Here is a 24,009-nt window from a genome sequence, read left to right as displayed (position 1 = left end):
AAGGTTGTGGACATAAACCCACAAGTGAGTCAACTTTGACATCCGAGTGAGATGAGAAAGACTTGGAAAAAAACGCTTGTTAGTGGTAAGGATTAGAATCAATTCTTCATCTAAAAGGGAAGATACAAACATTCCACCAGTATTCATCCCAGTAAGAGCAGACACTGTACAGTAAGTGGCTGTTGTATTATGTTGATAGTTTGTATATCTTGTTTAGCACTTAGCAATACTGTTAATTGATGACTAAAGCTTCATCCGTTTAGAACACAGCTTCTAAAACTTGTACATCATCCTCATTATATTCAGGATCACAAATAGAAGTTTCTGGATCATCATTTTTCCCCAAAGTGGTCTTTTTTTGTCTCTTTTCAAGTCTGCCATGAATAGTAGTGTTGTTGTTGAAGGAAATAGTGAATGTAATGAAATACGCCGCTTAAAATGTAATTATGAATGTTACTACATGACATATATACTTACATCATGTATATATTACATGTTATTATGAATGTTACTAAATACTACATATATACTTACATTATGTATATATTACATGTTATTATGAATGTTACTACATGACATATATACTTACATCATGTATATATTACATGTTGTTATGAATGTTACTAAATACTACATATATACTTACATCATGTATATATTACATGTTATTATGAATGTTACTAAATACTACATATATACTTACATCATGTATATATTACATGTTATTATGAATGTTACTACATGACATATATACTTACATTATGTATATATTACATGTTATTATGAATGTTACTACATGACATATATACTTACATCATGTATATATTACATGTTGTTATGAATGTTACTAGATACTACATATATACTTACATCATGTATATATTACATGTTATTATGAATGTTACTAAATACTACATATATACTTACATCATGTATATATTACATGTTATTATGAATGTTACTACATGACATATATACTTACATCATGTATATATTACATGTTATTATGAATGTTACTAAATACTACATATATACTTACATTATGTATATATTACATGTTATTATGAATGTTACTACATGACATATATACTTACATCATGTATATATTACATGTTATTATGAATGTTACTAGATACTACATATATACTTATACTTACATCATGTATATATTACATAATAGGAATGTGACTAGATACTACATATATACATCATGTATATATTACATGTTATTATGAATGTTACTGCATGACAAATATACTTACATCATGTATATATTACATGTTATTATGAATGTTACTAAATACTACATATATACTTACATTATGTATATATTACATGTTATTATGAATGTTACTACATGACATATATACTTACATAATGTATATATTACATGTTGTTATGAATGTTACTAGATACTACATATATACTTACATCATGTATATATTACATGTTATTATGAATGTTACTAGATACTACATATATACTTACATCATGTATATATTACATGTTATTATGAATGTTACTAGATACTACATATATACTTACATCATGTATATATTACATGTTATTATGAATGTTACTACATGACATATATACTTACATCATGTATATATTACATATTATGAACGTTTCTACATGACATATACTTACATCATGTATATATTACATGTTATGAATGTTACTAGAAAATACGTATATATTTAATTCATGAATATATTACATGTTATAATGAATGTTACTAGATACTACATACAATATGCACTTACATCATGTATGTATTATATGTTATTATAAATGTTACTACGAACCCGGTTTCCATGAGTTGGGAAATTGTGTTAGATGTAAATATAAACAGAATACAATGATTTGCAAATCCTTTTCAACCCATATTCAGTTGAATATGCTACAAACACTTTTTTTTTTGCAAATAATCATTAACTTTAGAATTTGATGCAAGCAACACGTGACAAAGAAGTTGGGAAAGGTGGCAATAAATACTAATAAAGTTGAGGAATGCTCATCAAACACTTATTTGGAACATCCCACAGGTGTGCAGGCTAATTGGGAACAGGTGGGTGCCATGATTGGGTATAAAAGCAGCTTTCATGAAATGCTAAGTAATTCACAAACAAGGATGGGGTGAGGGTCACCACTTTGTAAGCAAATTGTCGAACAGTTTTAGAACAACATTTCTCAACGAGCTATTGCAAGGAGTTTAGGTATTTTACCAACTACGGTCCGTAAAATCATCAAAAAAGTTCAGAGAATCTGGAGAAATCACTGCACGTAAGCCATGATATTACGGACCGTTGATCCCTCAGGCGGTACTGCATCAAAAACCGACATCAGTGTGTAAAGGATATCACCACATGGGCTCTGGAACACTTCATAAAACCACTGTCAGTAACTACAGTTGGTCGCTACATCTGTAAGTGCAAGTTAAAACTCTACTATGCAAAGTAAAACCAATTTATCAACAACACCAAGGAACGCCGCTGGCTTTGCTGGGCCCGAGCTCACTTAAGATGGACTGATGCAAAGTGGAAAAGTGTTCTGTGGTCCAGACCTGTCTCCCGTGGAAAATGTGTGGCGCATTATGAAGCGTAAAATACGACAGCGGAGACCCCGGACTGTTGAAGGACTGAAGCTCTACATAAAACAAGAATGGGAAAAAATTCCACTTTCAAAGCTTCAACAATTAGTTTCCTTAGTTCCCAAACGTTTATTGGGTGTTGTTAAAAGAAAAGGTGATGTAACACAGTGGTGAACATGCCCTTTCCCAACTACTTTGGCACGTGTTGCAGCCATGAAATTCTAAGTTAATTATTATTTGCAAAAAAAAAAAAGTTTATGAGTTTGAACACCAAATATGTTGTCTTTGTAGCATATTCAACTGAATATGGCTTGAAAAGGATTTGCAAATCATTGTATTCCGTTTATATTTACATCTAACACAATTTCCCAACTCATATGGAAACGGGGTTTGTAGATACTACATATATGTCTACATCATGTAAATATTACATGTTATTATGAATGTTACTACATGACATATATACATACATTGTGTATATATTACATGTTATTATGAATGTTACTACATGACATATATACTTACATCATGTATATCCATCCATCCATCCATCTTCTTCCACTTATCAGAGGTCGGGTCGCGGGGGCAGCAGCCTAAGCAGGGTAGCCCAGACTTCCCTCTCCCCAGCCACTTCGTCTAGCTCTTCCCGGGGGATCCCGAGGCGTTCCCAGGCCAGCCGGGAGACATAGTCTTCCCAACGTGTCCTGGGTCTTCCCCGTGGCCTCCTACCGGTTGGACGTGCCCTAAACACCTCCCTCGGGAGGCGTTCGGGTGGCATCCTGACCAGATGCCCGAACCACCTCATCTGGCTCCTCTCCATGTGGAGGAGCAGCGGCTTCACTTTGAGTTCCTCCCGGATGGCAGAGCTTCTCACCCTATCTCTAAGGGAGAGACCCGCCACACGGCGGAGGAAACTCATTTGGGCCGCTTGTACCCGTGATCTTATCCTTTCGGTCATGACCCAAAGCTCATGACCATAGGTGAGGATGGGAACGTAGATCGACCGGTAAATTGAGAGCTTTGCCTTCCGGCTCAGCTCCTTCTTCATCACAACGGATCGGTACAACGTCCGCATTACTGAAGACGCGGCACCGATCCGCCTGTCGATCTCACGATCCACTCTTCCCTCACTCGTGAACAAGACTCCTAGGTACTTGAACTCCTCCACTTGGGGCAGGGTCTCCTCCCCAACCCGGAGATGGCATTCCACCCTTTTCCGCGAGAGAACCATGGACTCGTATTTGGAGTCATGTATATATTACATGTTATTATGAATGTTACTAGATACTACATATATACTCACATCATGTATATATTACATGTTATTATGAATGTTACTACATGACATATATACTTACATCATGTATATATTACATGTTATTATGAATGGTACTACATGACATATAGTTACAGCGTATATATAAAACTTTCATGGAGGTTTTGGGATGTTTTTAAAAGCGCTTTATAGAGCGACTCTATTCCCCATTGTTAGCTGACTTTTTCTAGCATTTATCTACAAGTTGAAATGCATAAAAAAATGTTTTCTTGTCTCACATAAGGATTGTGAATGATAAGCAACATTTCAAAACATCAAATGCAGTTCCCCTTCAATGCTATTTCCAGCTTTGATCAAAACACAGTCTATCACCTGATGATGGTTTGGGAAACTTCTGGCGTTCTGCCTTTCTTGCCCCGAGTGAACGGATGTTGGGTCAGATTAATTTTTACCTAAACCAAGGAACAAACTCGACTTCCCTACAAACAGGACCAGTGTTGGAACAGTACGACAGACTAGCTCATTAATACAAAGGTTTATTCAAAACAATAAAACATTTCATTTTACAACGATCACATGTCTCCACCAAAACAAAACAAAACAGGCTTATTTTGTCAAATGTTAAATTTAAGTCCTGTCTCCATCTAGTGGCGCTTACTTGTAATTTTTGTTTCCATACTAAAAGTCACTGGCCAGCTTTAGAGGAAGGAAGACGACAGCAATATTTACAGTTTGTGGTCTTACTCAATCGCTTATGATGAGCTCGTCGCAGCCCCAGTCCTCGTAGCTCCCATCTGGAAGATACCTGCGGATGATGATGGGGATCTTGCCGCACCTGGTGGACGAGACCAGCAGCCAGGCTTGTCAATGCGCTCAGTGCTCGTCCTGACCTGCTGCTCCAGGTCTGCTTGTCAGTACGAGTCCGCAAGTTCTGTTCGCCAGTCAGTGAAGTGACGCCGTGGGCAAATACTCCACGGCTGTGGAACCAGCTTGGAAGCAGTGTTCAATTTACAGGCATGAGAGAACCCCTTTGAGGGAAACTGACCAAGAACAGAGGAACATTTCTATCGGCACAAAATGCTGCCACGCATGTCCCGAAAGGAAATGTTGAAAATCAAGACTACATTTTCTACTTTGTTTGGTTGCCATGTTGCCAATGACATGTCCAATTTAATGTACCACACAAATTGTAGTTTTTTCTACTCATTTACTAATATTGAAAATGTCATCATACAATATGCATGCAAAGAACATGGGCAACTTTGGGAAATATACTTCCGGTCTTGTGACCTCTGTTTACATCGCCAGGTCAACAATATATTTCCTTGCTGGCTAATTCATACTGTAGAACAGACCTGAGCAAACGAAGGCCCGTTAAGCTTTTCAATCTGGCGTGCCGGACATCTCCGAATAATTTATTTTTGATTTTTAAGATGGAATCTGTAGCTGCCATTAGGATGTGCACTGATATTTTCAAATGACCGTAAGTCTTCAATTATACAAAATATTTCAATGGTTGGAATCAGCGCCTTTGCATGACATACTAGTTGCTATGGTAATCTTATTAGTATTACAATATACACCCCCGCCCCCTATTGTAGTCCGAAGAGCTAGGGCTGCATTGGATTCTGGGTATTTGTTCTGTTGTGTTTATGTTGTGTTACGCTGCGGATGTTCTCCCAAGATGTGTTTGTCATTCTTGTTTGGTGTGGGTTCACAGTGCGGCGCATATTTGTAACAGTGTTGAAGTTTTTTATTCCGCAACCATCAGTACGACCTGTGTGGCTGTTGATCAACTATGTCTTGCAGTCGCTTACTAAGTCTACAGAAGCCAAATACAACATGTGGCTGGGCTGGCACGCTGTTTGTACAGGTAGGACGCTAAAGGCAGTGCCTCCCCGGTGGTCCCTTAATATTGTTGTTTGGGGGAAAGTCAGGAGAATGATTACCCCTGGAGTGGCATTGAAAATTGGGAGTCTCTTGGAAAAATCGAGGGTATCCAAGTATAACGCTGTAAAGCGCCATTCATATAAAACTCGCGGGCCGCACTAACATTATAGAGCGTTTTCCGTTCGGGCTCCAGTACTCTGGAATGCCCTCCCGGTAACAGTTGGAGATGCTACCTCAGTAGAAGCATTTAAGTCTCACCTTAAAACTCATCTGTATACTCTAGCCTTTAAATAGACCTCCTTTTTAGACCAGTTGATCTGCCGCTTCTTTTCTTTCTCCTATGTCCCCCCCTCCCTTGTGGAGGGGGTCCGGTCCGATGACCATGGATGAAGTACTGGCTGTCCAGAGTCGAGACCCAGGATGGACCGCTCGCCTGTGTATCGGTTGGGGACATCTCTACGCTGCTGATCCGCCTCCGCTTGGGATCGTTTCCTGTGGACGGGACTCTCACTGCTGTCTTGGATCCACTTTGAACTGAACTGTCGCGGCTGTGTTGGAGCCACTATGGATTGAACTTTCACAGTATCATGTTAGACCCGCTCGACATCCATTGCTTTCGGTCCCCTAGAGGGGGGGGGGGTTGCCCACATCGGAGGTCCTTTCCAAGGTTTCTCATAGTCAGCATTGTCACTGGCGTCCCACTGGATGTGAATTCTCCCTGCCCACTGGGTGTGAGTTTTCCTTGCCCTTTTGTGGGTTCTTCCGAGGATGTCGTAGTCGTAATGATTTGTGCAGTCCTTTGAGACATTTGTGATTTGGGGCTATATAAATAAACACTGATTGATTGATTAAATTTTCACATCAAGAGGCGGGCCGCAAAATAACGTCTCGCGGGCCGCAATTGGCCCGCGTGTTTGAGACCCCTGATTAAAATAAACATTATTATTTACATATAAATGTAAGTGATGCAATCCAACATCAGCCTGCAGAGCGATCCAAAACTTACTTCTCAATGCATAACCCTTATTATTAAACGCTTTGCAATCATTTAACACTAGTGTCCGACATTATAATCATTATAGGTCAGAAAAACATAATTAATCTCTTTTAAAGCAGAGTGGCAGCATTGTTTAACAATTCAAAACAGGTCTCCACTCTCTCTGCACAAGTTTTTCAGCGAACCTTCGAAAAAACATTCAGTTGTTTCGTTAAATGACGTCTAATACTCTAAAAACATGATGAATATGTCACAGAACAATGACAAACCAGCTACAATATTACTATTATTATCCATTTGGCCATTAATCACCACTTGTGTTTTGATGTTGTTTGTGGGTGTTGGCTAGCCAAAACAAATGTTAGTTTATTTAGATAAGCAGCACATATGGATGTCACAATATGACAATGTTACATCACAACTATGGTGGCAAAAATGATGACGGTATTGATGAATGTGCTCCAAATGTACTTATACACACACTAAACTTACAATTATTTTGTTCAGTAACTAAAACAGACTGTTTGAAAAGCCACTATTTGGTGTGTCTTATGCTTCACTGATAGTATTTTAGTCATTGTATCTGTTTTAAACATTTGTTTGTACTCTGGCACTTTAAGATGTAATCAAATGAAAAGTATGTCAAAAATAAAATGTATTATTATTAATTATTATTATTTCTGCCGGGCGTTGTGGCGTCCGACTCTGTCCAGCGGTCCTTGAATGCATCATAAAACAACATCCGCTTGGCGTCCGATCACAGCACTAAAAGGTTTTATGTACACAACTAAATAGCTCAGTTGCTCAGATATTGATGTTTTTATAGATGTTTACATTGGGGAATGTTGTTCGAAAATGGGAAAAGATGTTAATGACTCTTATTTTCATGAATGTTCTGTTATCAATCGTGGTTTTTCCATTATTTTATTTAGTATATAATCATTATACTCAAGCGCAACAAATACTCTTAGACACATTGCCCAGTAGAAACGACTCAAAATAAGACTGGACATAATCTACAAATGTGGGTTCTTCCGAGGATGTTGTAGTCGTAATGATTTGTGCAGTCCTTTGAGACATTTGTGATTTGGGGCTATATAAATAAACATTGATTGATTGATTGAAATTGCAGTCGTACAGCAAAATAGTAGTGGCGGGAAAAGCAGGTTGAACTTACTTAAGCTCCTTCATGGCGATTTGTAAGGGGTCCGTCTCTCCTTCCAGCTCCACCATGACAGGTGCACACATCCTGGTGGTGAGGAACAAACATCAATCTAAAGCTGACATCAAAATGTTTGTAGTTTCTGAATATACATTTTAAAAGGAGCTCATGTGATTGTGTTTATACATTTGAACACATGCTTGTGGTCTACATAACATGGAATGGTGCTTCTTCGCTCAAAATCTTGCATAGATGTTTTACACACCATCTGGATGCCCAGTTTTGTGGGCAGGCTTATTTACAACATCTCCACTTCTACAGCGTCCTCTGTCAGCCATTTGTTGTAGATTTTAGTGCTTCCATAGCGAGTCTACTGACAGATATAAGTTAGAACTGTACGCTACTTTGTATTAGAAATGGCAACAGTGGAGGGAGGAAGCATGTGCATGTACGAGCCAGTCTGCCCCAAAACTAGAGGATAGAGAAAAAGGAGGAGCTTATTGACTACAAGGCAGACTCACGAAAAGTACTTTGGGTAAATAACTACAATCCATCCATTTTCTACCGCTTATTCCCTTTGGGGTCGCAGGGGGGCGATGGTGCCCATTTCAGCTACAATCGGGCGGAAGGCAGTATACACTCTGGACAAGTCGCCACCTCATCACAGGGCCAACACAGATAGACAGACAACATTAACACACTAGGGACCATTTAGTGTTGCCAATCAACCTATCCCCAGATGCCTGTCTTTGGAAGTGGGAGGAGCCTATCCCCAGGTGCATGTCTTTGGAGGTGGGAGGAGCCTAGGCCCAGGTGCATGTCTTTGGAGGTGGGAGGAGCCTACCCCCAGGTGCATGTCTTTGGAGGTGGGAGGAGCCTACCCCCAGGTGCATGTCTTTGGAGGTGGGAGGGGCCTATCCCCAGGTGCATGTCTTTGGAGGTGGGAGGGGCCTATCCCCAGGTGCATGTCTTTGGAGGTGGGAGGGGCCTAACCCCAGGTGCATGTCTTTGGAGGTGGGAGGAGCCTATCCCCAGGTGCATGTCTTTGGAGGTTGGAGGAGCCTATCCCCAGGTGCATGTCTTTGGAGGTGGGAGGGGCCTATCCCCAGGTGCATGTCTTTGGAGGTGGGAGGGGCCTACCCCCAGGTGCATGTCTTTGGAGGTGGGAGGAGCATATCCCCAGGTGCATGTCTTTGGAGGTGGGAGGAGCCTACCCCCAGGTGCATGTCTGGAGGTTGGAGGAGCCTACCCCCAGGTGCATGTCTTTGGAGGTGGGAGGAGCCTATCCCCAGGTGCATGTCTTTGGAGGTTGGAGGAGCCTACCCCCAGGTGCATGTCTTTGGAGGTGGGAGGAGCCTACCCCCAGGTGCATATCTTTGGAGGTGGGAGGAGCCTAGGCCCAGGTGCATGTCTTTGGAGGTGGGAGGAGCCTAGGCCCAGGTGCATGTCTTTGGAGGTCGGAGGGGCCTATCCCCAGCTGCATGTCTTTGGAGGTGGGAGGGGCCTATCCCCAGGTGCATGTCTTTGGAGGTGGGAGGGGCCTATCCACAGGTGCATGTCTTTGGAGGTGGGAGGGGCCTATCCACAGGTGCATGTCTTTGGAGGTGGGAGGGGCCTATCCACAGGTGCATGTCTTTGGAGGTGAGAGGAGTCTATCCCCGGGTGCATGTCTTTGGAGGTGGGAGGAGCCTATCCCCAGGTGCATGTCTTTGGAGGTGGGAGGAGCCTATCCCCAGGTGCATGTCTTTGGAGGTGGGAGGAGCCTATCCCCAGGTGCATGTCTTTGGAGGTGGGAGGAGCCTATCCCCAGGTGCATGTCTTTGGAGGTGGGAGGAGCCTACCCCAGGTGCATGTCTTTGGAGGTGGGAGGAGCCTACCCCAGGTGCATGTCTTTGGAGGTTGGAGGAGCCTACCCCCAGGTGCATGTCTTTGGAGGTGGGAGGAGCCTACCCCCAGGTGCATGTCTTTGGAGGTGGGAGGAGCCTACCCCCAGGTGCATGTCTTTGGAGGTGGGAGGAGCCTACCCCCAGGTGCATGTCTTTGGAGGTTGGAGGAGCCTACCCCCAGGTGCATGTCTTGGGAGGTGGGAGGAGTCTATCCCCAGGTGCATGTCTTTGGAGGTGGGAGTGGCCTATCCCCAGGTGCATGTCTTTGGAGGTGGGAGTCCCCTATTCCCAGGTGCATGTGTTGGAGGTGGGAGAGAGCCGGAGTACCCGGAGGGAACCCACGCAGTCAGAGGGAGAACATGCAAACTCCACACAGAAAGATCCCGAGCCCGGGATTGAACCCAGGACTACCTAGGACCTTCGTATTGTGAGGCAGACGCACTAACCCCTCTACCACCGTGCTGCCTAAATGACTACCATGTATAGATAATTTGCTGAGTATATGACTTTCAGCAGTCAGGTTAGCTTGTGGCTAAAACCTTCACATTTGTCATAATCAGTGGCAACTTTTGACAGAAAAAAACTGCAAAAATTAGTCCTAATTAGGTCTGGGCAACATATCGGTGGTTTGTTTCTGTGCGATATAGAAAATGACTATATGGTGAAATTATAGTATACCTTCTCACGCAGTTACTTTCAGCTGCGGGCATTACACTACAACCTCTTCCCACTCGTTCTTGTTTCTCCTTCTCACAGACAGCAAGCACACCTTCTTACATACATCATATTGGTTAAATCACCAAAGTGCTGCCCACTGCTCCCCTCACTTCCCAGGTGATGGCTCAAATGCAGAGGACAAATTTCCAGGCCAGACATGTATCCGATTGAAAATGTGTGGCGCATTATGAAGCGCAAAATACGACAACACGACCCTCGACTGTTAAACAACTTAAGCTGTACATCCAACAAGAATGGTGAAGAATTCCACTTTCAAAGCTTCAACAATTAGTTTCCTCAGTTCCCAAACGTTTATTGAGTGTTGTTAAAAGAAAAGGTGATGTAACACAGTGGTGAACATGCCCTTTCCCAACTACTTTGGCACGTGTTGCAGCCACGAAATTCTAAGTTAATTATTATTTGCAAAAAAAAAATAAAGTTTATGAGTTTGAACATCAAATATGTTGTCTTTGTAGCATCCATCCATCCATTTTCTACCGCTTATTCCCTTGTGTGGTCGCGGGGGGCGCTGGCGCCTATCTCAGCTACAATCGGGCGGAAGGCAGGGTACACCCTGGACAAGTCGCCACCTCATCGCAGGGCTGTCTTTGTAGCATATTCAACTGAATATGGGTTGAAAAGGATTTGCAAATCATTGTATTCTGTTTATATTTACATCTAACACAATTTCCCAACTCGTATGGAAACGGGGTTTGTATGTTCCATTTTTTCCCCTAGGCAAGTCTTTCTGCAGAATATGTAAGAAATCTGCTTAGGCTGCTGCCCCCATGACCCAACCTGGGATAAGCGGAGGAAGATGGATGGAGGACCATTTTAAGACAAGAGAAGCAATACTTACGCTATCTGGAGAGCTCTGGTGCCCAAAACTCTGGCTCGCTCATATTTGGTCATGTATTGTGTTGTTATTCTCTTCTGGTTGGCTTGCTGGCCCTCCCGGGCCGGTAGGATTTGCACATTCTCTTGATCCTCCTGTTCCGTGGCAAATTCAGAAAGTTTGAGGAGTATTCGTCAAACAGACATATCATTGTCTCCTTCAACTCACATCTTCCGCATTAACCAGGTCATCTAATCCCTCATCCTCTTCGGCGTCGTCAAAATCTCCGTCATCGAAGCTAAAATGATGAGAATAAGATAGGGCTGGGTGATATATCGATATACTCGATTAGGCCTTTATTTAATATCTCAATATTTTTAGCCCATATCGCGATACACCATATGTATCTGGATATTTTGCCTTAGCCTTGAATGAACACTTGATGCATATAATCACAGCAGTATGATGATTCTATGTGTCTACTTTAAAGGCCTACTGAAAGTCACTACTAGCGACCACGCAGTCTGATAGTTTATATATCAATGATGAAATATTAACATTGCAACAAATGTCAATTACGGCCGCTTTAGTTTACTGAATTACAATTTTAAATTTCCCGCGGAGTCTCCTGTTGAAAACGTCGCGGAATGATGACGCGTGTTTGTGACGTCTCAGGTTGTCGCGGACATATTATCCCAGCACCACTCGCGGCTAATAGTCGTCTCTTTTCATTGCATAATTACACAGTATTTTGGACATTTGTGTTGCTGAATCTTTTGCAATTTGTTCAATTAATAATGGAGACTATAAAGAATAATGCTGTTGGTGGAAAGCGGTGGATTGCAGCTGCCATTAGCACCGAAACACAGCCCGTGTTTCTTTGTTGTGAAGCTTTAACACAGAGCGGTCAAGCGAACATGTTTCTCTACGTCAGTGGTTCTCAAACTTTTTTTGTCATCCCCCACTTTGGACAAGGGGGAGCCCCACCTGCCCCCATCGCCCAAACAGAACGCTAATCCCAAGCTTAACATTTTCAAATTTATTGAACATCAAGTAACATCAAGTTGTATTCATTCAAACTCAATAACATAAAATAACATCAAGTTCAATATCAAATAAAATAACTGTGCAGCTGTGGTATAACTTGCATCAAGTTCAATAATAAATCAAATAACTTACATCAAGATCAATAATAAATTAATTAAAAGTGCCACTTTTTCGTGTTTTGATCAAATTTACTGCGCTCACAACATTTGTTAAAACCTCATTGAGTTCGGAACTGAGCTGCCTTGACACGAGTGCTTCCTGATGAACTATTTGTTTTGTATTTGCAAAACAGCAAATCTTCGCACAGTGACTCACCATTCACAAAGCGGACGTATCACGTATGCGATGAACAGGCAGTCTTTATTGCCGTCAGTAGCTTCGTCCACTTGTAAAGCAAAATGTTTTTCTTTTAATTTGTCTACGAGTTGTTCCTCAAGATCACTTGCAATGTCGTATTTACGTCTCGCAACAGTGTCGTTTGACAGTGGGACGGCTTTCAATTTTGCTGCGCTTGTCTCGTCAAGCATGACTGACACCATGTCTATTGCAGCGGGGAGAATTAGCTGCTCTGCTATTGTGTGTGCTTTTTTTGCATTGATCAATTCTGCATGCAACTCTATATGAAGCCAATTTATCCATTTTGTGTAATTGTGGTCCACACATTAGCCTGCTACCCATCCGCGCAAAAGTTTCTTCCGCTTAGCCCCGCCCCCATTAGTTACCGTTGCGTCTGTCAAACTTTCGCTCCGACCTAGAAATTTGAAGCCTACAAGAAAATCAAGTAATTCACATTAATTTATATAGCTGATTTCACAGACACAATCACAAAGTGATTTACAGTTTGTATAGAAAATGGAGTTGTGAAAAAAAAATCTAAGAATATAATAAAAAAAATTAAAATACAAAATTAAAGTGAAAATTTCTCCCTTTCCTCGAGCCCCACCTGTCATGTCTCTATTCCCCACCAGTGGAGCCTGCCCCACACTTTGAGAAACGCTGCTCTACGTCAACCAGCAAGATTTTGGATGGGGAAATTGTGATATTAAGTCGGCTTTTACCGGAGACTTGAGTGGACTACGCGACCTCATCCTGCAGCTCAAAAAGGCAGCTATGATCTTGGCTCCTCGGCTTCTCTCAGAGACACTGGCGTTCACCGCAGCCACCCGACTTTCAGGTATGACTTTACAATCTCACTAAAACACAAAACAATAAGCAAATAAGGGATCTTCCAGAATTATCCTAGTAAACGTGTCTAATTACATCTGAAACGCACACTATGCCGCCGCCTTTTCTTTTTTAGTGCCTCTCTCAAACTTTCCTCATCCACGAATCTTTCATCCTTGCTCAAATTAATGGGGAAATCGTCGCTTTCTTGGTCTGAATCGTTCTTGCTGCTGGTGGCCATGATTGTAAACAATGTTCAGTTATGAGGAGCTCCACAACCCGTGACGTCACGTGCACATTGTCTGCTACTTCCTGTACACGCAAGGCTTTTTTATTAGCGACCAAAAGTTGCAAACTTTATCGTTGATGTTCTCTACTAAATCTTTTCAGCAAAAATATGGCAGTATCGCAAAATTATCAAGTATGACACATAGAATGGAGCTGCTATCCCCGTTTAAAGGCCTACTGAAATGCGATTTTCTTATTTAAACAGGGATAGCAGGTCCATTCTATGTGTCATACTTGATCATTTCGCGATAAAACCATATTTTTGCTGAAAGGATTTAGTAGAGAACATCAACGATAAAGTTCGCAACTTTTGGTCGCTAATAAAAAAGCCTTGCCTGTACCGGAAGTAGCAGACGATGTGCGCATGACGTCACGGGTTGTGGAGCTCCTCACATCTGAACATTGTTTACAATCATGGCCACCAGCAGCGAGAGCTATTTGGACCAAAAAAGCGACAATTCCCCCATTAATTTGAGCGAGAATGAAAGATTTGTGGATGAGGAAAGTGAGAGTGAAGCACTAGAAAAAAAAAAAAAAAGAAGAAAAAAAATTGAGGGCAGCGGGTGCGATTCAGATGTTATTAGACACATTTACTAGGATAATTCTGAATAATCCCTTATCTGCTTATTACTAGTGTTTTAGTGAGATTATATGGCACCTGAAAGTCGGAGGGGTGTGGCCACGAGTGTGGTGACCGCCAGTGTCTCCGAGGGAAGCCACGTTTCTCGACGAGGCAAGGCAGTCGGGCTGGGATTATTTTTTCCCCTCCTCCACGGTGTAAGCATCCGATGGTTGGTGGCGGTCGGTGGGAGGAGGCAAGAGAGTCCGCAGCTGCAGGGGGCACGACGCAAGCTCTCCTCTCATAACTACAGTAACAGCCGATTTAATGCCACCATTTTCTCACTGAAACTTGCCGATTGACATGTGGTAGGGAACCATGTTCACTTGACCGCTCTGTTCCATAGTAAAGCTTCACCATCAGCTTTTAGGAATGTAAACAAGGAAACACCGGCTGTGTTTGTGTTGCTGAAGGCGGCTGCAATACACCACTTCCCACCTACAGCTTTCTTCTTTGACGTCTCCATTATTCATTGAACAAATTGCAAAAGATTCAGCAACACAGATGTCCAGAATACTGTGGAATTATGCGATTAAAACAGACGACTTATAGCTGTGAACGTTGCTGGAACAAAATGTCCTCTACAATGCGTGACGTCACGCGCACGTGTCATCATAGCGCGACGTTTCAGCAGGATACTTCCGCGCAAAATTTTTAATTGCAATTTAGTAAACTAACTTGGCCGTATTGGCATGTGTTGCAATGTTAATATTTCATCATTGATGTATAAACTATCAGACTGCGTGGTCGGTAGTAGTGGCTTTCAGTAGGCCTTTAAAAGTAGCATATATTAATGCAGTATGAAGAAGAATGTTTGAATGTAGACACATAGAATCATCATACTGCTGTGATTATATGCATTAAGTGTTCATTCAAGGCTAAGGCAAAACATCCAGATATAAATGGTGTATCGCGATATGGTCTAAAAACATGGAGATATGAAAAAAAGCCCTAGAATAAGTTGACATAAGAGAAAGTGCAGATTGAATAGTCACACAACATGGAAAGTACAAATTGAATAGTCACACAACATAGAAAGTGCAGATTGAAGTCACACAACATATAAAAAGTACAAATTGAATAGTCACACAACATAGAACGTACAAATTGAATAGTCACACAACATAGAAAGTACAAATTGAATAGTCACACAACATAGAAAGTACAAATTGAATGGTCACACAACATAGAAAGTGCAGATTGAAGTCACACAACATGGAAAGTACAAATTGAATAGTCACACATATTAAAAGTACAAATTGAATAGTCACACAACATAGAAAGTACAAATTGAATAGTCACACAACATAAAAAGTACAAATTGAATAGTCACACAACATAAAAAGTACAAATTGAATAGTCACACAACATAGAAAGTACAAATTGAATAGTCACACAACATGGAAAGTACAAATTGAATAGTCACACAACATAGAAAGTGCAGATTGAAGTCACACAACATAAAAAGTACAAATTGAATAGTCACACAACATAAAAAGTACAAATTGAATAGTCACACAACATAAAAAGTACAAATTGAATAGTCACACAACATAGAAAGTACAAATTGAATAGTCACACAACATGGAAAGTACAAATTGAATAGTCACACAACATAGGAAGTGCAGATTGAAGTAACACAACATAAAAAGTACAAATTGAATAGTCACACAACATATAAAAAGTACAAATTGAATAGTCACACATATTAAAAGTACAAATTGAATAGTCACACAACATAGAAAGTACAAATTGAATAGTCACACAACATAGAAAGTACAAATTGAATAGTCACACAACATAAAAAGTACAAATTGAATAGTCACACAACATAGAAAGTACAAATTGAATAGTCACACAACATGGAAAGTACAAATTGAATAGTCACACAACATAGAAAGTGCAGATACAAGTCACACAACATAAAAAGTACAAATTGAATAGTCACACAACATAAAAAGTACAAATTGAATAGTCACACAACATAAAAAGTACAAATTGAATAGTCACACAACATAGAAAGTACAAATTGAATAGTCACACAACATGGAAAGTACAAATTGAATAGTCACACAACATAGAAAGTGCAGATTGAAGTAACACAACATAAAAAGTACAAATTGAATAGTCACACAACATATAAAAAGTACAAATTGAATAGTCGCACAACATAGAAAGTACAAATTGAATAGTCACACAACATAAAAAGTACAAATTGAATAGTCACACAACATAAAAAGTACAAATTGAATAGTCACACAACATAGAAAGTACAAATTGAATAGTCACACAACATAGAAAGTACAAATTGAATGGTCACACAACATAGAAAGTGCAGATTGAAGTCACACAACATGGAAAGTACAAATTGAATAGTCACACATATTAAAAGTACAAATTGAATAGTCACACAACATAGAAAGTACAAATTGAATAGTCACACATATGAAAAGTACAAATTGAATAGTCACACAACATAGAAAGTACAAATTGAATAGTCACACAACATAGAAAGTACAAATTGAATGGTCACACAACACAGAAAGTACAAATTGAATAGTCACACAACATGGAAAGTACAAATTGAATAGTCACACAACATAGAAAGTACAAATTGAATAGTCACACATATTAAAAGTACAAATTGAATAGTCACACAACATAGAAAGTACAAATTGAATGGCCACACAACATAGAAAGTGCAGATTGAAGTCACACAACATGGAAAGTACAAATTGAATAGTCACACAACATGGAAAGTACAAATTGAATAGTCACACAACATAGAAAGTGCAGATTGAAGTCACACAACATAAAAAGTACAAATTGAATAGTCACACAACATAAAAAGTACAAATTGAATAGTCACACAACATAAAAAGTACAAATTGAATAGTCACACAACATAGAAAGTACAAATTGAATAGTCACACAACATGGAAAGTACAAATTGAATAGTCACACAACATAGGAAGTGCAGATTGAAGTAACACAACATAAAAAGTACAAATTGAATAGTCACACAACATATAAAAAGTACAAATTGAATAGTCACACATATTAAAAGTACAAATTGAATAGTCACACAACATAGAAAGTACAAATTGAATAGTCACACAACATAGAAAGTACAAATTGAATAGTCACACAACATAAAAAGTACAAATTGAATAGTCACACAACATAGAAAGTACAAATTGAATAGTCACACAACATGGAAAGTACAAATTGAATAGTCACACAACATAGAAAGTGCAGATACAAGTCACACAACATAAAAAGTACAAATTGAATAGTCACACAACATAAAAAGTACAAATTGAATAGTCACACAACATAAAAAGTACAAATTGAATAGTCACACAACATAGAAAGTACAAATTGAATAGTCACACAACATGGAAAGTACAAATTGAATAGTCACACAACATAGAAAGTGCAGATTGAAGTAACACAACATAAAAAGTACAAATTGAATAGTCACACAACATATAAAAAGTACAAATTGAATAGTCGCACAACATAGAAAGTACAAATTGAATAGTCACACAACATAAAAAGTACAAATTGAATAGTCACACAACATAAAAAGTACAAATTGAATAGTCACACAACATAGAAAGTACAAATTGAATAGTCACACAACATAGAAAGTACAAATTGAATGGTCACACAACATAGAAAGTGCAGATTGAAGTCACACAACATGGAAAGTACAAATTGAATAGTCACACATATTAAAAGTACAAATTGAATAGTCACACAACATAGAAAGTACAAATTGAATAGTCACACATATGAAAAGTACAAATTGAATAGTCACACAACATAGAAAGTACAAATTGAATAGTCACACAACATAGAAAGTACAAATTGAATGGTCACACAACACAGAAAGTACAAATTGAATAGTCACACAACATGGAAAGTACAAATTGAATAGTCACACAACATAGAAAGTACAAATTGAATAGTCACACATATTAAAAGTACAAATTGAATAGTCACACAACATAGAAAGTACAAATTGAATGGCCACACAACATAGAAAGTGCAGATTGAAGTCACACAACATGGAAAGTACAAATTGAATAGTCACACATATTAAAAGTACAAATTGAATAGTCACACAACATAGAAAGTACAAATTGAATAGTCACACATATTAAAAGTACAAATTGAATAGTCACACAACATAGAAAGTACAAATTGAATAGTCACACAACATAGAAAGTACAAATTGAATAGTCACACAACATAGAAAGTACAAATTGAATAGTCACACAACATAGAAAGTACAAATTGAATAGTCACACAACATAGAAAGTACAAATTGAATAGTCACACAACATAGAAAGTACAAATTGAATGGTCACACAACATAGAAAGTACAAATTGAATAGTCACAACAACATAGAAAGTACAAATTGAATAGTCACACAACATAGAAAGTGCAGATTGAATAGTCACACAACATAGAAAGTACAAATTGAATAGTCACACAACATAAAAAGTACAAATTGAATAGTCACACAACATAGAAAGTGCAGATTGAATAGTCACACAACATAGAAAGTACAAATTGAATAGTCACACAACATAAAAAGTACAAATTGAATAGTCACACAACATAGAAAGTACAAATTGAATAGTCACACAACATAGAAAGTACAAATTGAATAGTCACAACAACATAAAAAGTACAAATTGAATAGTCACAACAACATATTAAAAGTACAAATTGAATAGTCACAACAACATAAAAAGTACAAATTGAATAGTCACACAACATAAAAAGTACAAATTGAATAGTCACAACAACATAGAAAGTACAAATTGAATAGTCACAACAACATAGAAAGTACAAATTGAATAGTCACAACAACATAGAAAGTACAAATTGAATAGTCACAACAACATAGAAAGTACAAATTGAATAGTCACACAACATAAAAAGTACAAATTGAATAGTCACACAACATAAAAAGTACAAATTGAATAGTCACACAACATAAAAAGTACAAATTGAATAGTCACACAACATAGAAAGTACAAATTGAATAGTCACACATATTAAAAGTACAAATTGAATAGTCACACAACATAAAAAGTACAAATTGAATAGTCACAACAACATAAAAAGTACAAATTGAATAGTCACACAACATAAAAAGTACAAATTGAATAGTCACACAACATAGAAAGTACAAATTGAATAGTCACACATATTAAAAGTACAAATTGAATAGTCACACAACATAAAAAGTACAAATTGAATAGTCACAACAACATAAAAAGTACAAATTGAATAGTCACACAACATAGAAAGTACAAATTGAATAGTCACACATATGAAAAGTACAAATTGAATAGTCACACAACATAGAAAGTACAAATTGAATAGTCACACAACATAGAAAGTACAAATTGAATGGTCACACAACACAGAAAGTACAAATTGAATAGTCACACAACATGGAAAGTACAAATTGAATAGTCACACAACATAGAAAGTACAAATTGAATAGTCACACATATTAAAAGTACAAATTGAATAGTCACACAACATAGAAAGTACAAATTGAATGGCCACACAACATAGAAAGTGCAGATTGAAGTCACACAACATGGAAAGTACAAATTGAATAGTCACACAACATGGAAAGTACAAATTGAATAGTCACACAACATAGAAAGTGCAGATTGAAGTCACACAACATAAAAAGTACAAATTGAATAGTCACACAACATAAAAAGTACAAATTGAATAGTCACACAACATAAAAAGTACAAATTGAATAGTCACACAACATAGAAAGTACAAATTGAATAGTCACACAACATGGAAAGTACAAATTGAATAGTCACACAACATAGGAAGTGCAGATTGAAGTAACACAACATAAAAAGTACAAATTGAATAGTCACACAACATATAAAAAGTACAAATTGAATAGTCACACATATTAAAAGTACAAATTGAATAGTCACACAACATAGAAAGTACAAATTGAATAGTCACACAACATAGAAAGTACAAATTGAATAGTCACACAACATAAAAAGTACAAATTGAATAGTCACACAACATAGAAAGTACAAATTGAATAGTCACACAACATGGAAAGTACAAATTGAATAGTCACACAACATAGAAAGTGCAGATACAAGTCACACAACATAAAAAGTACAAATTGAATAGTCACACAACATAAAAAGTACAAATTGAATAGTCACACAACATAAAAAGTACAAATTGAATAGTCACACAACATAGAAAGTACAAATTGAATAGTCACACAACATGGAAAGTACAAATTGAATAGTCACACAACATAGAAAGTGCAGATTGAAGTAACACAACATAAAAAGTACAAATTGAATAGTCACACAACATATAAAAAGTACAAATTGAATAGTCGCACAACATAGAAAGTACAAATTGAATAGTCACACAACATAAAAAGTACAAATTGAATAGTCACACAACATAAAAAGTACAAAATTGAATAGTCACACAACATAGAAAGTACAAATTGAATAGTCACACAACATAGAAAGTACAAATTGAATGGTCACACAACATAGAAAGTGCAGATTGAAGTCACACAACATGGAAAGTACAAATTGAATAGTCACACATATTAAAAGTACAAATTGAATAGTCACACAACATAGAAAGTACAAATTGAATAGTCACACATATGAAAAGTACAAATTGAATAGTCACACAACATAGAAAGTACAAATTGAATAGTCACACAACATAGAAAGTACAAATTGAATGGTCACACAACACAGAAAGTACAAATTGAATAGTCACACAACATGGAAAGTACAAATTGAATAGTCACACAACATAGAAAGTACAAATTGAATAGTCACACATATTAAAAGTACAAATTGAATAGTCACACAACATAGAAAGTACAAATTGAATGGCCACACAACATAGAAAGTGCAGATTGAAGTCACACAACATGGAAAGTACAAATTGAATAGTCACACATATTAAAAGTACAAATTGAATAGTCACACAACATAGAAAGTACAAATTGAATAGTCACACATATTAAAAGTACAAATTGAATAGTCACACAACATAGAAAGTACAAATTGAATAGTCACACAACATAGAAAGTACAAATTGAATAGTCACACAACATAGAAAGTACAAATTGAATAGTCACAACATAGAAAGTACAAATTGAATAGTCACACAACATAGAAAGTACAAATTGAATAGTCACACAACATAGAAAGTACAAATTGAATGGTCACACAACATAGAAAGTACAAATTGAATAGTCACAACAACATAGAAAGTACAAATTGAATAGTCACACAACATAGAAAGTGCAGATTGAATAGTCACACAACATAGAAAGTACAAATTGAATAGTCACACAACATAAAAAGTACAAATTGAATAGTCACACAACATAGAAAGTGCAGATTGAATAGTCACACAACATAGAAAGTACAAATTGAATAGTCACACAACATAAAAAGTACAAATTGAATAGTCACACAACATAGAAAGTACAAATTGAATAGTCACACAACATAGAAAGTACAAATTGAATAGTCACAACAACATAAAAAGTACAAATTGAATAGTCACAACAACATATTAAAAGTACAAATTGAATAGTCACAACAACATAAAAAGTACAAATTGAATAGTCACACAACATAAAAAGTACAAATTGAATAGTCACACAACATAGAAAGTACAAATTGAATAGTCACAACAACATAGAAAGTACAAATTGAATAGTCACAACAACATAGAAAGTACAAATTGAATAGTCACAACATAGAAAGTACAAATTGAATAGTCACACAACATAAAAAGTACAAATTGAATAGTCACACAACATAGAAAGTACAAATTGAATAGTCACACAACATAGAAAGTACAAATTGAATAGTCACAACAACATAAAAAGTACAAATTGAATAGTCACAACAACATATTAAAAGTACAAATTGAATAGTCACAACAACATAAAAAGTACAAATTGAATAGTCACACAACATAAAAAGTACAAATTGAATAGTCACACAACATAGAAAGTACAAATTGAATAGTCACAACAACATAGAAAGTACAAATTGAATAGTCACAACAACATAGAAAGTACAAATTGAATAGTCACAACATAGAAAGTACAAATTGAATAGTCACACAACACAGAAAGTACAAATTGAATAGTCACACATTAAAAGTACAAATTGAATAGTCACACAACATAGAAAGTACACATTGAATAGTCACACAACATAGAAAGTGCAGATTGAAGTCACACAACATGGAAAGTACAAATTGAATAGTCACACATATTAAAAGTACAAATTGAATAGTCACACAACATAGAAAGTACAAATTGAATAGTCACACATATTAAAAGTACAAATTGAATAGTCACACAACATAGAAAGTACAAATTGAATAGTCACACAACATAGAAAGTACAAATTGAATAGTCACACAACATAAAAAGTACAAATTGAATAGTCACACAACATAGAAAGTACAAATTGAATAGTCACACAACATAGAAAGTACAAATTGAATAGTCACACAACATAGAAAGTACAAATTGAATAGTCACACAACATAGAAAGTACAAATTGAATAGTCACACAACATAAAAAGTACAAATTGAATAGTCACACAACATAAAAAGTACAAATTGAATAGTCACAACAACATTATAGCTCCGTGCTAACACGCGGTTAGCAAGATGGCTACAAAGTGAACGACGACTTCAAACATGTGAAACATTCAGGCCTGAAAGTTGCTCCTTTGTTTTACTCACTTGTCTTCGTTGTCCGACATACTTTAATGTTGATGTAAAAACACCCCCGACTGATGTTTGGATGTCTTCCTAGCTGCTTTTGCACCAAACACCTAAACGTTCTCCTAACTTCCGGTTTGTGTGCGCTGGGGAAACATTCCGGCTCGTCGAAGGTTGAGTAATTATGGTTCCGCTTTGTAGCCCTGTTTCCCTAGCAACAGGAAGCGGCGGAAAGAATGCTGTTCGTTGTTCAACTCATTTGAAAACCATATCAAATATGACCGAACAGTGAGCATCTACTTTGAAACATTTCAACAAGAAAGTCAGTAAACAATGAAACCCGCCCACACTAAATAGTGTAACACAGGGGTCACCAAGGCGGGCACCAGGTGGCCCGTAAGGACCAGATGAGTCGCCCGCTGGCCCGTTCTAAAAATAGCTCAAATAGCAGCACTTACCAGTGAGCTGCCTCTATTTTTTAAATTGTATTTATTTACTAGCAAGCTGGTCTCGCTTTGCTGGACATTTTTAATTCTAAGAGAGTCAAAACTCAAATAGAATCTGAAAATCCAAGAAAATATTTTAAAGACTTGGTCTTCACTTGATTAAATAAATGCATTTATTTTTTTACTTTGCTTCTTATAGCTTTCAGAAAGACAATTTTAGAGAAAAATACAACCTTAAAAATTATTTTCAGATTTTTAAACACATATACCTTTTTACCTTTTAAA

General features: G+C 37.6%; 1 protein-coding gene across 1 annotated transcript; it reads right to left on the bottom strand.

Annotated features, from left to right (window-relative positions):
* Positions 1-4,389: 4,389 nt before the first annotated feature.
* On the bottom strand, positions 4,390-23,463 carry polr2f (RNA polymerase II, I and III subunit F). The gene is made up of 5 exons (XM_061884636.1): positions 23,300-23,463; positions 11,585-11,654; positions 11,381-11,511; positions 7,934-8,005; positions 4,390-4,704 (listed from the first exon to the last, which is right to left on the bottom strand). Exons 1-5 carry the CDS (start codon positions 23,317-23,319, stop codon positions 4,614-4,616), a joined length of 384 nt encoding a protein of 127 aa, XP_061740620.1. The 5' UTR covers positions 23,320-23,463; the 3' UTR covers positions 4,390-4,613.
* Between the last annotated feature and the right edge of the window lie 546 nt (positions 23,464-24,009).

The sequence above is a fragment of the Nerophis ophidion genome, linkage group LG23 (genome assembly GCF_033978795.1).
Source record: "Nerophis ophidion isolate RoL-2023_Sa linkage group LG23, RoL_Noph_v1.0, whole genome shotgun sequence".
In the NCBI taxonomy this organism is placed as follows: domain Eukaryota; kingdom Metazoa; phylum Chordata; class Actinopteri; order Syngnathiformes; family Syngnathidae; genus Nerophis; species Nerophis ophidion.
The sequence above is the reverse complement of the archived record's forward strand: the minus strand, read 5'-3'. Positions and strand labels throughout refer to the sequence as shown.